Source organism: Echinops telfairi, unplaced genomic scaffold (assembly GCF_000313985.2).
Source record: "Echinops telfairi isolate 266 unplaced genomic scaffold, ASM31398v2 ScPeMD7_3533;HRSCAF=4204_0, whole genome shotgun sequence".
NCBI lineage: Eukaryota > Metazoa > Chordata > Mammalia > Afrosoricida > Tenrecidae > Echinops > Echinops telfairi.
The window spans coordinates 60,456,235-60,473,267 of record NW_022107431.1 but is presented as its reverse complement, the minus strand read 5'-3'; the positions used below and the strand labels follow the sequence as shown (position 1 = coordinate 60,473,267).

The following is a 17,033-nucleotide window of genomic DNA, read 5'->3' as shown; positions in this document are numbered from 1 at the left end:
GTTGAGTCTGACAGCAAGGGAAAAGTCAGGGCAGGATTCTGAAAGAGAATGGCAGACAAAATAACACAAATGTTCACCAAGATTCTCTCTGACGCATTTCAGTGCATGGTCCTCTTTTGTAGTAACTGACAATGAGCAGAAACTCATACAAAAACTATACATATCCATCTATTTGACCAAAGCCTCCAGTCAGTGAAGGGGATGATCAAGAGAGAAGTGCTGTAGCGAGACTTAGGATTCCAGCCTGGAAAGTTGAGCAGAAGGTGGTACCATTTACAGAAATAGAACACATGAGAGATGATAGACTTGGGTAGGTGGCGGTGGAGAAACAAAAAGGAATTCTGTGAATGCTGAATCTAAAGCCTAAAACATTTTTCAGAAAGATTCTAAGTTTTTCAGAGCTCAGAAAGGGTTTGATCAGAAATACTTATTTGGTGAGATCACATGCAGGTACCCTCACACCCTTTTTTGTCAGTACCTGTTTTGAAAGAATAAGATAGAACCATCCAATAAAGGTCAGGTTATTTCACATGAAAATAATAATTTGACTTGCAATGTTAAAATGTGTATTAGTTGCAAACTTAAGAACATGATTTGATTGGAAGCAGATTTTTAGCTTTCCTTAGAAACCAACAACAACTTCTTCCTGCCAATTGGCTAGAGGTATAGTAGGCCACTCTTAATGGGAACCTGTACTACAACACTGAACTTGGTCTCTTTTCTTGAACTTGGTCTCTTCAGTACTTTATATTACCTAATTTTACATTATATTTGAAGATGCACTTTTTGATTGACTACCTAAGATAAATGTATTGAGTAAAGTCACAATTATATATATATATTTTAATCATTTTATTAGGGGCTCATACAACTCTTATCACAATCCATACATACATCAATTGTGTAAAGCACATTTTAAAAGAGAGCTTCCTCAGCCTTTCTCCAGGGCCTTCTCGCTGTGGAGTGCCCGGGCATTGCCTGAGGATAGATAAGAAAGCCCGTGTCCCTCCCCAGGAAGCACCCACTTTCTTCTGGGGCCTACACATTGAGCTGACAGTGGGGAAAAAAAAAAGGAGAGATGAGGCTACAAAATAAATAGATAGGACTGAGAGAGGACAGATAGAAAAGTAGAATGAAAAATGAGGAAAATCAAGGAAGGACTATTCAAGGGGATGGGAATAGACATGCATCTGAAGGGAAGGTATGGAATGAAAATTGCCCATAAGATATAATTAAAAAAAAAAAATTAAAAAAAAAACAAACAAAAAAACAAACAAACAAACAAAAAAGATATAATTAAAAACCAAAAGGATAATATGCGACATGGGTGAGGACAGTGTAAAGAAGATGCTGGAGATTACAGGACTGAAACAAACAAACAAAAACAAATATATATATGCTTTAAAATCTCTACATGTTCAAGAAAAATAATTGTGTTGTTTTCTAAACAGAAATTTAATTATTTTATAAGTACATACACTTTTTATTATTTTATAATTATATGTTGAACAACTCAAAGTATTGCATTTGACACCTACTATGCATTCTTATCTATGCTGCATCTACCCTGCTCCAATGTCTTTTAAAGATACATTTTTTAAACTATTGTAGAATATGAGTAACAGAAATCTAGCATTTTAACAGTTTTAAGTGTACAATTCAGTGGCTCTAGGTATGTTCATAATATTGTGCAATTGGCACCACTATTAATTTACAGAACTTTTAAATTCTTCTCAATCATTACCATAATTCTCTACCTTCTCTTTCCCCGTAACCCCAGCCCTTGACAACCCAATTTTTGTCTTTTAATGCTATGAATTTGCTTATTCTATTTAACTCATATAATTAGAATTGCACAATAAGTGTCCTTTTGTGTGTGGTTTATTTCGCACACCTAATGCATTCAAGGTTCATCTAGGAGGGAGTATCCCCCCCACCCCCAAATGGATAAAGTGCCACTGGGCAGAGCTTTTGTAGAACGCAGTTTTCCTTCTAGGCAAGCATCAAGCAACTCTGTCTGAGTTAGTGCATCCAGTGGTGTCACCTGGGAAGGTTTGTGCTGGTCACAGTGAATTTTTTCATAAAGACAGTTTCTCTTGAACCTCGTTTTTTTGGTGATGGCCAATTTAAGAGAACAATGTGTGGCTCTGAAATTTTGTGTCCTGCTGGGGGGTGGGGGGTGGGGGGAACGCCAGAGAAACTGTTGTGATGCTGAATACAGCTTACAAGGACAGTGCTATGTGAATAAATTGAAGTGTAGGAGTGGTTTTCTCATTTTTAAAAAGGTGAAATGTTGATTAATGACAAACCTCATTCTGGACAACATCAACATCCCAAATGGATGAAAATGTAGACGAAAGTCATGCACTTGTGCTCAACGAGCGATGACGGACCAGTGAAGAGATTGGAAATTCTCTGGACTCTCTTGGAGCTCGGTTCAGCGAATTGTACTGGAAGATTTGGGGAGGAGAAGGGTCCCTGCAAAATGTGTGCCTCGGGTTCACACTCGCCGGGAACAAACGCGTTGACTGGAAACCTGCTGTGCTTTGCAAGAACAGCTCTGAAGCGACCCAGACTTCTCCCCAAGGCTGTTACTGGTGATGAGACCTGGTGCTATTCTATGACCCCCAAAGCAAACATCAATCAAGCCAGTGGAAGACACCATCATCCCCTCGCCCAAAAAAATCTTGTCAAGTGAAATCAAAGCTCAAGATGATGATCATTTGGTTTTTTTGATGTGAGAAGGATAGTGCTTTTGGAGTTCATTCCACCAGGTCAGACTGTTAATCAAGCTTTCTATTTAGAGGTTCTGAAAAGATTGCGCAAAAGTGTGTGACAAAAAGGCCTGATTTGTGGTAGATTGGGGGTGGGGGTGGTTTTGCCACCACAACAATGCACCTGCTTATGTAGCCATCTCAGTACACTAGTTTTTGGCAAAAAACCAGAATGTCTGTCTTGCCCCATGCACCTGACTCACCTTACCTTGCTCGTGCAACTTCTTTTTGCTTCTAAGAACACAGAGGAACATGAAAAGACTGTGATTTGACCATGTAGAAGAGGTGAAGAAAAAAACAAAGGGGGTGCTGCCAGCCACCCAAATGGATGAGTTTGAAAAATATTTCCAAGAATGGAATGGAAGATTTGATAAATGCATTAAGTGTAATGTAGAATACTTTGAAGGTGATAAGATTGTATTGTAAAAAAAAAAAAAATTAAACACGTAGCTTTGGGGCAAAATCATTTTTTGGGGGGGTACTCCCTCATATGTATCAGAATATTATTCATTCTTATAGCTAAATAAAGGACATCTAGTAGGTAATCACCAGCCCTCTCTGCAGGAGAAAGATGAGGCTGTCTACTCCTGTAAAGAGTTACAATCATAGAAACCCACAGGGGGAAGTTCTATCTTATCATATAGGGTCACTATCATTCAGAATCTCCTTGATGTTAGTAAGTTTGGTTTGAGTTTGGTGGCGCTGTCAGGTAAGCATTGGACCGCTAACCAGAGGTTAGTAGTTCAAACCTGCCAGCTACTCTGTTGGAGAAAAAAGGGGCTATCCATTCTCATAAAGATTTATAGCTTCAGAAACTCTATGTAGGGCTGATATGAGTTGCAATTGACTAGATAGCAGTGGGTCTTGTGGTTGAAAAATAATCCATTGTATGCATAAACCACAATTTATTAATCCATTTATTTTATTTGTTGGTTGAATCCATTCAAAAGCACATGGGTTCTTTCTACTTTGCAGTCTTGTGAATGATACACTTAGGAATATCAATGAAAAAACATGGATTGTCACCTGATATACAGGTATTTTACCCTGAAATTGTGTAACCAATTTACCCATGCCAAGTCAGGGGAAGAAAAAGAAATTTTTATTTAAAAGATATAACAGAGTGGGGAGGGAGGGAAGGGAGACGATGTCAAGGAGTCCATGTAGAAAAAGAGCATTTGGAAACTGATTATGGTAGCAATTTTACAATTCTGATGGACATCATTGAACTATGAAATATGACATATATTAATAATAATTTTTAAATGAGCAGAAAAATAAGTTAAAAGGTATACCAGTGAGGAGACCTCAGCAGTGCAAAAGACTGTTTTTGGTGTGTCCTGTTAGAAATCAGAATACATGGTGAATATATAACTTTGACTTTGGAATTTATACTTTGGGGAGTCACACATAGATATTTTTCCTTAACTCAGAACTCAGAGTAACCCAGAAAACAACTATTGACCATGAGCAAGCCAGAGGAACGATAGATGCTTTAAATCTTAAATCACTCTCCGAATGTCTTTGTTAACTCACTGGGCAGCAGGGGCTAGCTTTGAATCACTAATCAGTGAGTAAGAAACACTTCTCGGTGTTTTTAGCTCTTTTAGGGGACCTCAGCTTCCAACCAGTCTTTTGAGTAACGCAGAGAGTTATACAAATTCCATAGAGACTGCATTAAGGAAAGTACTTTAGCCTAGCTGTGCTTTGTAATGGAGACTTTTCCAACTATATTAAGCAAAATAACGTGGGTTCCAGTATCTATTTGAGACTGCTTTGATTTATTTTCTTTCCACTTCAGAAGCCTTTTATGGGAGTACATATAATTTGTGTACTTGTTCGATTAGAACGTCCAGTACTATGTTCAATAGAAGTGGATAAACTGGGAAACACAGTCTTATTCCTGAGTGGAGCAAAGGCCTTTAACCTTTCCATATTGCTTATGTGGTGCTTGTTAGGTGCTTCCGTACTGGTGTAGATGCTTAGTGACTCTGTGTATAAATGAACACAATCCTACCTCACCTTTCTCAGAATCATTGATTCAACTGAGTCCATTATTGCAACCACTGTGTCAATCCATCTCATCGACCCTCTACCTTATTAAGCAGGATGTCCTTCCTATGAATTAGTCTTTCCTGAGATGAGATGAAATCTCACCAGCCTTGCTTTGAAGAGCATACCAACTATACTTCTTTCATGACAAACATGTCTGTTCTTCTGCAGTCCACAGTATATTTACTTAGCTAATGCCATAAACTCAAAAACACAAATCATTCTTTTCTTCTCCTTCTTCATTGTACAGCTTTCACAAACATATGAGGCAATTAAAATTATCATGGTCAAGTCAGTGCATCTTAGTCCTCAAAGTGAAATTTTTGCCTTTTATCAATCAGTGTTGAGTAGGATGTTAACTGTAGATTTTTCATAAATGCCCTTTACCATGTTGAGGAAAGTTCTTTTATTCATAGTTTATTTAGGTTATTTAAAAAATTTTAATGAACTTTTTAGTTAAATTTTCATTAAATGCATTTTCTATATCAATTTAGGTAACTATGTGGGTTTTGTTCCCACCTCATTTTATTGCATTGATGGATTTTCATATGCTGAATCATCCTTGCATTTCAAGGATATATCCCATTTTACATTCCATCATGCACAATCTCTTTATAATACTGTTAACTATATAGCTTGCTAGGTTCACACAGTGGCTGCAACAATGCGCTCAAACATAAGAACAATTGTGAGGATGGCCCAGGACTGGGTGCTATGTCATTCTGTTGCATAAAGGGTTGCCATGAATTGGAACTGACTTGATGGCACCTGAAAACAATTGTATTGTCTTGAGAATTTTTGCACTGCGGTTGCTTTTGGTCATATTTGTTGCTTTTTGTTTGTTGTTTGTTTTGCAGGTTTTTGGTCTGACTGATATCAGTGTGATGCTGGCCTCATTAAATGAATTAGGAAATTTCTTTCCTCTTCAATTCCCCACTCCCCCATTCTATTCCTAGACTGTTTTTGTTGGAGATTAATTCTCCTTCATTGTTATGAGTCTACCCAGAGTCATCTCTCTCGACTTCTTTTTGTGACAATGTTGGCACATTGCATAATTACAGGAATTTGACCATTTCATCTAAGTTGATCCATTTGTTGTCATTCATAGAATTGACTCTCTTTTAATCATTTACATATATTTTTTGGTAAAATACACTTCAGATTTTAAAAAATTGAGTCTTCTCTCTCTTATTTTCCCTTAGTCTGTCTAGTTAGTGGTATGTGACATTAGTTCATTTTTACAAAGGATCCACATTTGATAGTATTGATTTTTTCCCTATCATTTCTCTAATCTCTAGTTCAATTATCTCCCACTCCAATCATATTTTTTAATTCATTTTTTTAATTTGAATCATTTTATTAGGGGTTCATACAACTCTTATCACATCCATACATACATCAATGTGTAAAGCACATTATACATTCATTGCCCTCATCATTCTCAAAACATTTGCTCTTCCCTTAAGCCGCTGGCATCGGCTCCTCATTTTCTCCCTCCCTCCCCACCCCCTCCCTCACGAACCTTTGATAATTTATAAATTATTATTTTGTTATAGCTTACATTGTCTGACGTCTCCCTTCACCCACTTTTCCACTCCAATCATTTTTATGTCTTTCTTTCTAGTAGCTTTGGTTGTAGTGTGCTTTTATTTTTTTTCTAATTCCTTGAGGTATGATGTTAGTTTATTGTTTAAAGATTTTATTAGAGATATCTACCGTTTTACCTCTATTTTCAAGCTTTGACTTGTTTTCATTATTTCATTTGTTCTCAAGTACTTTCAAATTTCCCTATGACATCTCATTTAAGACATTGGTTGATTAAGAGTGACTGCTCAAATGCTATATCTTTGTAAGTTTTAAAGTTTTCCTTCTGTTATTGATTCTTAGCTTTACTCTTATATGGACAGAAAAGGCACTTAGTATAATTTCTATCCTTTAAATTTTATTGACGATTGCTTTGATTTATCCTCAAAAGTTTGATATACTTTGTATTCTGTTGGCCAGTATTTTGTTAAGGAATTTTGCATTTACATTCATTAGAGATATCAGTCTGTAGTACTCTATTCCTTTGGGATCCTTGCTCTATTTGGGCATCAACGTTATACTGGCTTATTAGAATGAGTTTGGGAGTTTGCCATATTTTTTTATGCTTTGGAATACTTTTTGAAGGATTGGTATCAACTGTTCCTTGAATGCTTGTCTGGTCCAGAAGAGTTTTCTCTGGTAGTTTCTTGATAACCATATCTATTTCTTCTTTTACGGTGTGTCTGTTGAGGTTCTTGACCTATATCTAGGATAATTTAGGAAGCGATTATTTTTCCAGGTATTTGTCCATGTCTTCCATGTTGTTGGATTCATTAGAACACAAACTTTCATAGTACTTTGAATCCTTTTAATCTCATTGGGGTCCGTTGTGATTTTGCCAGTTTCATCCCTCATCCTGCCTATTGATGTTTGCTCTCTCTGTTCCTTGGTTAGATTTGCCAGTGAGCTGCTGATTCTGTTGATCCTTTCCAAGAACTAGCTTATTCCTGCATTCATTTTTTGCATTGTTCTCTTGTCTTCCCACTCCTTTAACTGCTCTGATTTTTATTATTTCTTTTCTTTTACTGTTGGAGGGGTTGTTCTGTTGACTCTGTTCTAGTTGCTGGCGGTTTTGTGGTAGAGTATCAGTTATGTCTCTCTTCTTTTTTCATATATACACTAATCGCTATCAAGCTTCCTCTGATAACTGTTTTTTCTGTACCTATAGGTTTTGGTATGTTATATTCTCATTCTCATTGGTTTCTAGAAAGTTCCTACTTTCCTCTCTAATCTGGACCACTACCCATTCATGGTGCAGAAGATTGTTATTCAGCCTCTAGCTGTTTGCCTTTGTTTTTCTGGTCAGCCTTTTGTTGACATCCATCTTTATGGTGTGGTGGACTCAGAGGGACATCTGAGTGAGATCTGTGCTTGAATTTACTCAGGCTCAAGTTGTGTCTCAGCATGTGGTCTAGTTTTGAAAATAAGCCATGCACACTTGAAAAGAATGTGATTTTTTTGCATTTCAATGGAGAGCTCTATAATTGTCTGTCAGATCCAGTCACCTAATTCTAGTGTTTAGCTCTTTACCCTCCTTGCTGAGCTTCTTTCTATTTTTCTTTCTATCTTTCTATTTTCCTCTGGTAGTGGTGTATTAAAGTCACCTACTATGATCATTGAGTCTGTGATTTCCTTTTTCAACTTTTGAATAGTTTGACACATTTTGGGGATCTCTTGTTAGGTGCATATATGTTTACCATGCTTACTAGTTCCTGGTTTACTGTTCCTTTGAACATTATATAGTGGCTATTCTTGTCTCTTATGGTTTGCACCTTGAGGTCAATTTTGTTGGAGACTAGAATTGCACCCTTTTTTTTTTTTAAGTTGCTGCTTGCCTGGTATATTTCTGCCAGCCTTTTAGTCTTAGTCTATTTTTGTTTGCAAGCTTAAGATGTGTTTTTTGCAGTCAACAGATTGATGGGTTATGTTTTCGTAGTTAGCCTGCTAACTTTTGTCTTTTAATGGGCAATTTCAGGCCATTGACATTCAGAGTTATTAACACCATATGTGGATTCATTGCTGTTATCTCATACTTTTGTTTTTGTTGCTTTCCTATCTCCCTTTATATAGCGTGCTGTGTTTATGTGGAGAGCTTCATTCTTGCCTTATTTTCCCTCTGAAGCAATTGTTTTTGGCACATTGTCTTCTGGATGGAGTAGAGCTATGTAGAGGTCTCCTGCTTATGCTTGGTGGGTGTTGATCTTCTGACCACAGTGAATTGGCAATGATTTTCCACAGGGTTGGGTGTCTAATGGCATATTCTTTGAGCTTTTCCTTGTCCAGGAACACTCTTACCTCCCTATCTATCTTAATAGATAGTTTGGCAGGGTAGAGGATGCTTAGGATGGTGAGTTTTATTTCAGCTTTCAGATGTTACTCCACTCTCTCTTTTCCATGGTATCTGCTGATAGGTCTGAACATAGTTTTACCTGAGCACCATTATGTGTGACCATCTTTTTTACTCTTGCTGCTCTTAAAATTTTCTCTTTTCCCTCAAAGTTGAATAATTTAACTATTATATTCTTTGGTGACTTCTTCATGTGGCTCATTCATTAAGGTGTGGAAGCTTGTTTCCAGGATTTCTCTCACTGATTTAACTGTAGACTTCTTCATTGTGTCTTGTTCTGGAAGACCAGTTATTTGAATATTGTTCCTCTTCATAGCATCTGTGACTGGTTGCAGGTTTTTTTCCGCCTCTTTTATTATCTTGTTTAACAGTCTCCTATTTGTTGAAGTCTGCCTAATAGTGCTCAAAAATCACTGGTATGATTCTCCACCTATTCTAATATGTTGGTGAGGTCAATTATCTTGTGTTTTTCTTCTGTTACCTCATCCCTCAGTTCTTATATTTCCCTTTGGTGCGTGGACTTCATCCCCTCTATTGAGGACTTCATCTCCTCTCTCCTTGCGTCCTTATTCTGCATTGCTTCCCTCATATCCTGTATCACTCCAGCAACATTCTGAAGATTTATTTTTGTTGCAGATCAGTGTCTGTTTCTTCTATGAGCAGTGTTAGGTTAAGGACTTTTCCCACTGTTGTGTTATGTTTTCTTGTTGAGGCTGTTGAGGTATGTTGCTGTCTGTGTGTTGTTTTAGAAGAGCTGGCCCCCATATTCCCAGGAGACCGAGGGGCCCTGAGCTCTTTCTCTGTGTGAGTGGTAAGTGTGGTTTCAGGACAACTATGGTGGTGAGTCATACTGGTGTGTAGGTAAGGTGCTTTGTTGACTTAGTGACTCGAGGCAGTGGGGGCCTCAGAGGGTGTGCTGAGGTCAGTGACTGTAGGAATGCCACTGGACCGGGTTGGGGAGGGCCTGCAGCGTGGGCACAGGTTTGGTCTGGACTGTCTGGTCACATGTTTTGTGGACTTTCAAAGACCCTCTATGGGAGCCCAAAACTGGTAGAGTCAGTTTTTGGCTCAGGCTGTGGTTTTCAACACCTGACTTTTTCTGTTTTGTTATGTTAAAATCCTAGGCTGTGCTCTGGGGATCAGAGTTCTTCTGTTTTGTAATGCCAATATCATGCTAATAAACCAAGGCCAGGTTTCTGGTGCTTACAGTAAAGGGACACAACCTAGAATTGTTTTTAAAAAAATGTTTTTTTCTCTTTTTATAATGGGCTTGTGGCATGCCTTGTTATTGGGGATATGCCAGGCTGTCTCCCAGGGAAGGGGGGCAAGATTAACCAAGTGGTTTGGGGGCCCGACTAGATCTTAATTCTCTACTGGCTGCACTCCTGTGTCACTCTTGACTCTTCTGCACAGCTGGCTCATGGTTAAATATCCCAGGGGGTACTCAATTATCTATTGTTACCCATGCTGGCAGGCATGGAGGTGTGGAGATGGGGTGAGGGGGTTGCTGATGCAGTCACTTTGTTCATGGCTGAGGAGGGAAGATGTGAGAGTAGGGTGGCTAGCAGAGAGGGGAACTCTGGTGTGAGGTCTTGTTGCTAATTCTCAGAGACTCTCTGAGAGCCTTGGATTATGATCCCCTTTAGATAGCTTCCTGGGGAAATTACTGTACTCTGAGTTTTGTATATTGGGCATACGAAGTGGTGGCATATGCCGTCCCACTGGATATGGTGAGGGATTAGCAGAGCCTGCTGGCAAACATGGTGAACTTACAGCATTTCAATGAGTTCTCGAATAACTCCGTGAGCAAAAATCTCAGGGGGAGGTCTGATAGAGACCCTAGTGCACAAAAATCTATTATTTGCACCCAGCCTCCCAATAGTGGCCTCCTTACCTCTTAATTTTCTGATCTAACAACAGGATCTAACAATGGGTGGATGATTCTACCTGGATGCCATCTTGACTCCTCGATTTTTTTTGTCATCTGTGTTTTTGATGTGAGGGGGATATTGTATTTAGAGTTCTTTCCATTGGGTCAGATGTTTAGTCAAGCTTTAAATTTAGAGGATCTGAAAAGATTGTGTAACAGTGTGCAACAAAAAGGCCTGGCTTGTGGTAGAAGGGGGACTGGCTTTTACACTCTGACAATGTACTTGCTCATGCAGCCATCTCAGATTACCAGATTTTGGCAAATAAAACCCAGCATGCCCCTCTTGCTCGACGTACCTTACTCTCCTGACCTCACTTTGTGCAACTTCTTTTTGTTTCTTCTAGTGAAGAGGAACATGAAAGGACAGTGATTTAATAAAGTAGACAAGGTGAAGAAGAAAATGAGGGAGGTGTTGTTAGCCATCCAAACAGATGAGTTAGATGTTTCTAAGAATGGAATGGTAGATTTGATAAATGTATTAAGTGTAATGGAGGGTACTTTGAAGGTGATAAGGTTGTTTTGTTAAAAAAAAATATTAAATACATAGCTTTGGAAAAAAATTCCAGTCTTTTGGTACAACCCCCCGCACAACCCCTTCTCCCCAAACACACACACACTTCTTTCATAGCCTTTAGTTTTGTGGGGAAAAGTGTATTTGTGTGGAAGATGTTAGTCTTGCAAAATTCTATCATTCAGTCTCCAACCTAGTTTCTGTCACCAACCCCTCTTTTCCAACTATTGTTCCTTCCTTGTTTCCAATGTTTGCATTCCAATTTCCAATAATTATCAATGCATCTTGATTGCATATCTTTTCAATTTCAGACTGAAAATGCTGGTAGAATTCTTCAACTTCTTTATCACTAGCTCTTGTGGTTGGGACCTAAAATTGAATAATAGTTGTATTAATTGGGTGTCTTTATATGTAGATAGACATGATCCTGTCGCAGATAGCATTGCACTTCAAAATAGATCCTGAAATATCCTTTTAGATGATGAATGTGATGCCATTCTTCTTGATCATGTCATCCCCAGCATAGTAAACCATTTGGTTTTCTGATCCCAAATGGCCAATATCAGTTTATTTCAGCTCACTAATACCTAGAACGCTGATATTTATGCTTCCTATTTCATTTTTTACAGCTTGAAATTTCCTAGATTCGTACTTTATAAAATTTTTGAGTATTAATTGATGTTTACAACTACCTCTTTTAATTTTGAGTTGTGCCTCATTAGCAAATGAATATCCAGAAGGCTTTACTCTCATAGGCTTTACTCCGTCTATGTGATTGAGAAGGCAGGTCTTCTTCAGTCATATTTTGAATATCTTCTGACCTGAGGGGCTCATCTTCTGGCACTATCTCCAACAATGTTTTACTTCTTTTCATTACAATGTTCCGATGTTGTCAGAAAAAGGTTTTTAGTAGCTAATTCCTCAGAAAAGGTAAACTATTCCTCCTTCATTATGTGTTCTTAGTCTGTAAGCTCTGCTGAAGCCTGTCTTCACTTTGGGTCACCCTGCTGGCATTTGAAAGAAATACCAGGAGTCTAGCTTCTAGCACCACAGCAAATAGGACATGTGTAGCAATAACAGAAGGGTTGGCTCCAAGAAAGCACTCTCTATGAGGTTGGAAAGAGATCGAAACTTCAGGACCACTGGAAGTGTACATTAAAGGTGTAGTGATGAAGGGCAAGACCAGAGGCTGAGACAGAGAGTGTGAGACAGAATGGAGGAACAACACCAAAATTACAAGACTCTGAGGCAGAGTAGCAGGCTGACTTCCTGGCTCATGAAGGCAGAGAACCAAGGCCTACGTGGCTGAGAGGTTGAGGGCTAGACAAAGTAGCCACTAACTGAGGATAGGTATTGAAGTAGAACAACGACTATACCTTTACTTTGTACTACTTCTGGCTTGTGGTAACCTTTTAACTTCCCTGTTAGTATGGCCATGAGTTATGCATTGGCATTGCAATGCATTATTGAATCCAGAATAGAAACAGAGTGCCTTGGGAAGAATGGTCGGTGTCAGAATAAGGAAAGAAGGATAGGACTTGGAGGCATGTCTGGCCTCTGTCTCATGGCACTAGAGAAGCCAGATGAGATCATATATAGTTGCCCATTGCCACTGACTGCATCTGTCTATTCCATTGTTCTTCCTTACTTACTGCATTTTTCAGTTTTGCCTGAGATAATATTCCTTTTGCTAAAGAAAGCATTTCAGTATTTCTCGATGGTCTACTAGTGTCAAAATTTCTCAGGTTTTAGTTTTCTAAAAAATACCAATTTTGACCTTACTTATTCTTTTTTTAAACTAGCATTAGATATTATTCTTTTTAGGTGGCATTGAGACATTTTGACTCATAGTAACCCCATGTGGCCAAGTAGAACTGCCCCATAGGGTTTTCTAGGCTATAATCTTTGTAAGAACAAATTACTGTGTCTTTCTCCTGTGGAGCTGCCGGATGAATTTAAACTGCTAGCCGTTCTATTAGTAGCTGGGCATTAACTGTTGCAGCACCAGGACTTCTTTGGCTAATGGGATACAAAGTTTGACTGAGGATGCTTAAAAGGAAAAAAGGAAAGAAAAATCAAGTTAAGCCCATCTTGAATTAAGTGCCAAATGACACTTAATTGTAGCACCAATTCTGACAGATGTATGGTTTTTAAGGAACAGTTGTATCACATCGTCAACAGTATGAGAAATGTGTTAGGTTTATCAACGTTTGCAGTAGAATGAGGAACATGACCTTTGGGGGAGGGTAGCAGAAAACAGATCAAGTTTGGGAGATTTGCAGACAAAAATGTTCCAACACAGGTAGTAGAAGATACCAGTGAAAAAGCAAACTGTTGATGTATCCAATCATAAATTCTAAATTGATGGTGAAAGAAATGAAGTTAGGCAGGTTATTAAATGTCTCCATTGTGATTATAAGCAGCTGAAAGAGTATTCCAAAGTTCTATTTTAAAAGAAAGCAGCGTTTTTACACATAGGTTATTGAGAGAGAAATATGATAGAGCCAGGGAGATTGCTGACCTTCTCTATCTGGCTATGCACACTTCTGCCTAAGGCCAAAGCACTTCCTAGGTAGAAGTCTTGAGTTTGCTTTATAAGGAGAATGTATAGTTTTTTTTAGTCTCTTTTACCCTCGTATATATTAACCAGTGTTCTATTATTCATCAAAAAAAGACTCAGTGAGTATTACCTTGCATTGTATACTCTTGTCCTAAATATTGATTCAATTAAACACAATTAATAGAGAAGTGAAAGATTCTTAATGAGATTAAATTATTTTATTTCCTTTGAATTTGTAGTTTCCCCACTAAATTTCCACCATAAGATCAGAATTGTAGATTTTGGGCGTTGGAAGAGAATTTATGTGACTCCTTTTACTTTTCCCCCATTCTACAGAGGAAATAAATGAAGTCATTCTACAAAGCAAAAGCATAGTTCAACCCGAAAAACCCAGGTCTCCTGATCTTTATCACTGTACTGTGGAGATTAGAAAATTCATGCTTACTTATTCTATCACTTTGCATACTGCACCCTTATCTAATTCTACTTTTAAGTTTAAGCAAATTTTCTTAATGTGGGAGAATAAGAGGTGGTTTACAATCCTCTTTCTCTAAAACATCTAAAAGGAGTGGACACAAAGCACTTTTGCAACCAAATTTCATATAAAAGCAGTAGGAATATGCAAATAAGATATAAAGCCAAACTTTAGAAATGAGCTACAGAGACAAAGATTTAACGAGGTACCATTTTAAAAATCATTTTATTGGGGGCTTGTACAGCTCTTATCAAAATCCATACATAGGCCCATTGTGTCAAGCACATTTGTACATATGTTGCCATCGTCATTTTCAAAACATTTTCTTTCTACTTGAACCCTTGCTATCAGGTCCTCTTTTTTCCCCATCTCATTTGTCCCACCCTCTCACCCTCCCACCCCCATGAACCCTTGATAATCAAGGCACCATTTTTAAGGCTAAACTCTAGTCCTGCATTCTCCTCAACTGGTGGACTAGTCATAAGCAGATTTGACCCCAGATATTCTTGCCCCTGATGGAAATGCACACCTGGCCAAGCAACAGACAGAGTAACCTAAATATCAAGTCTAATGTTTTTGACAATGTGTGCTGAAACAGGCTCACTCTACCCCCATCCTGTTCTACTTCTGTCAGAAGGAAACGAAGCCACAAGGAGAACAAAGAGACCAGTAAGACCTTGTATCTTCTGCTACTCCCCCTTTTCACAGAGTCCACCCTGCACAGAGCTGCTCCTCCTTACATCTGCTCTGGTGTGACAGTCTTGCTTGCTCAAAGGAGGAATGATGTACAGGAACTGCAATTGAAAACAAGTGACACTCAGAAGTCGCAGTGCCCTATAAGTACCAGATCAGCACAGACCCCAAGTCAAAGCAATGGCATTGTCGCTGGATGAATTTATCCACTCCCTTGACCTTCGGACCCTCCCCAGGGTCCTTGAAATCCAGTCAGGCATTTATCTTGAAGGTAAGCACCCTGGTAACTCTTAGCTGGCTCTAAAGTGCTTATAAAATATACATGCTCTCGGGAATTGAAAGGGAACTTTTAAATAAAGAATCTACAAATTCCACTAAAAGAATTATAAAGGAGAAAAAGATTTAACTGATGAATGGTCAGAATTCAACAGTGTCAGAGAAGGCAGAACCTAGATAGGCTTCTAGAGATAAGAAGTGTATAAAGTTCTTGAGACATTTTGAGGTCTTCAAGAATTCATTATAAATGGTAGGTGAATTATTTCTGTCTTTTCATTGACTTCGGCTGTAATTGAGTGACATGTGTTTTAAATATATATCTATGGTTAAGTTTCTGGACTACAAAAAATATAAAATTTAGTTTCTTAAAAGCTGTGTTTGGAAAGACAAATCTCTTTACCACGTTCTACTATGTCTAAATGTTACTTACTTCAACAATTCTCTAACTCTTTCTGTAGTGGCCTAACATTTAATTCCTCTAGAGCAGTGGTTCTCAACCTTCCTAATGCTGTGACCCTTTAGTACAGTTCCTCATGTTGTGGTGATCCCCCAACCATAAAATTATTTTCGTTGCCACTTCACCACTGTAATTTTGCTACTTTATGAGTCAGCGACCCCTGTGAAAGGGTCATTTGACTCCCAAAGGGGTCGCGATCCACAGCTTGAGAACTGCTGCTCTAGATAATGACTTTTTATTCAAAGAAATTAATATTTATTTACTTATAGGATAATTTATTTAAAGTATATGCTGAAAAGTCACAGTTCCATTAAAAGTTTGAATCATAAATAATTGAACTTTGGTGTAACTTAACATGTTCATGTAAAATAATATCAAAGACTTCAATGTATATTTAGACTCTTTAATCAGTTAGTTTGAATATATGCATAACAAGACTCATTTTTATGCAAATAAATGTGTGTTTCTGGTTCACCAAAGTAGTAGAATTTAGATAATAGTAAACAGACTTATGGGAAAGTAACTTAAGGCTATAGGCAGGTCATTTTTACAATTCATTGACAAAATCATGGATTATATATTCTATTATAAAATACAGGAAAGATAGACAGATATTAGATCAATGCAAAAGCATACATACATGTACATACACCTGGAAGTGATACATTGGTACATATTTTTATTAGTTTGTGATAGGGTTTTGTTTAATTCATTAGCAAATTGGTTATTTGGAATAAGACCATGTTTTGCCATGTCTACAAAATCATGAAATGTCTCTATGTTCCTTAAATGAAAAAAAAAATCAATTTCCACCAGGGATTTTAAGGATTTCATTTTAATAGTAGATTTTTTTGGATGTATATCATGAGGCTTTTCTTCTGTGTGGACTCAGACCGCTAAAGCTTCAGCCAGCCGCTGAACACATTAGCCGTTCGTACAACCCAGTGGTTACCTATGTTGCTAAGACAGCCTTAAGTCCATTTTTGACTCATGGTTCAGGATTTTGTGTCTTTCCAAACAACAGTTTTCTTTCTGTCTAGGCTACAAAGATCTTCTTTGATATTATTTCATATGAACTGGATGGTCTTATATGTCACAGCTAGCTTTTAATCCATCTGAAGAACACTTTTTATTATGAAGCATACAGAGCCAATTTTAGTTTCCTTCATATAATAAGCCTGATTTTCCAATACCGTTTACCAAACTAGATACCTTTTCCCCATTTTGTGTTGCTATCTTTAAAGTGGCCATATCTCTATCAGCCCATTTGTGAAATATACCTTCTGGTCCATTAATCTATTTTTTTCCTGTAATTATTCCCAATCACTATTTTTTAAATTTATTTTTTTTATTTTATTTATTTATTTTTTAATA

General features: G+C 37.8%; 1 protein-coding gene and 1 non-coding gene across 2 annotated transcripts in view; both read left to right on the top strand.

The window, feature by feature from the left end:
• Positions 1-926: 926 nt before the first annotated feature.
• LOC115871136 lies at positions 927-1,058 on the top strand. The gene has a single exon (XR_004047115.1). It is a non-coding gene; the product is annotated as a small nucleolar RNA SNORA49 (small nucleolar RNA).
• Positions 1,059-15,106: 14,048 nt separating this feature from the next.
• The window catches only part of THEMIS (thymocyte selection associated), a 227,030-nt gene continuing 225,103 nt past the window's right edge, over positions 15,107-17,033 (top strand). Inside the window, exon 1 of the mRNA XM_030886730.2 lies at positions 15,107-15,197. Within this exon, the coding sequence (XP_030742590.1) occupies positions 15,107-15,197 (91 nt within the window). The remainder of the gene's footprint in view (positions 15,198-17,033) is intronic.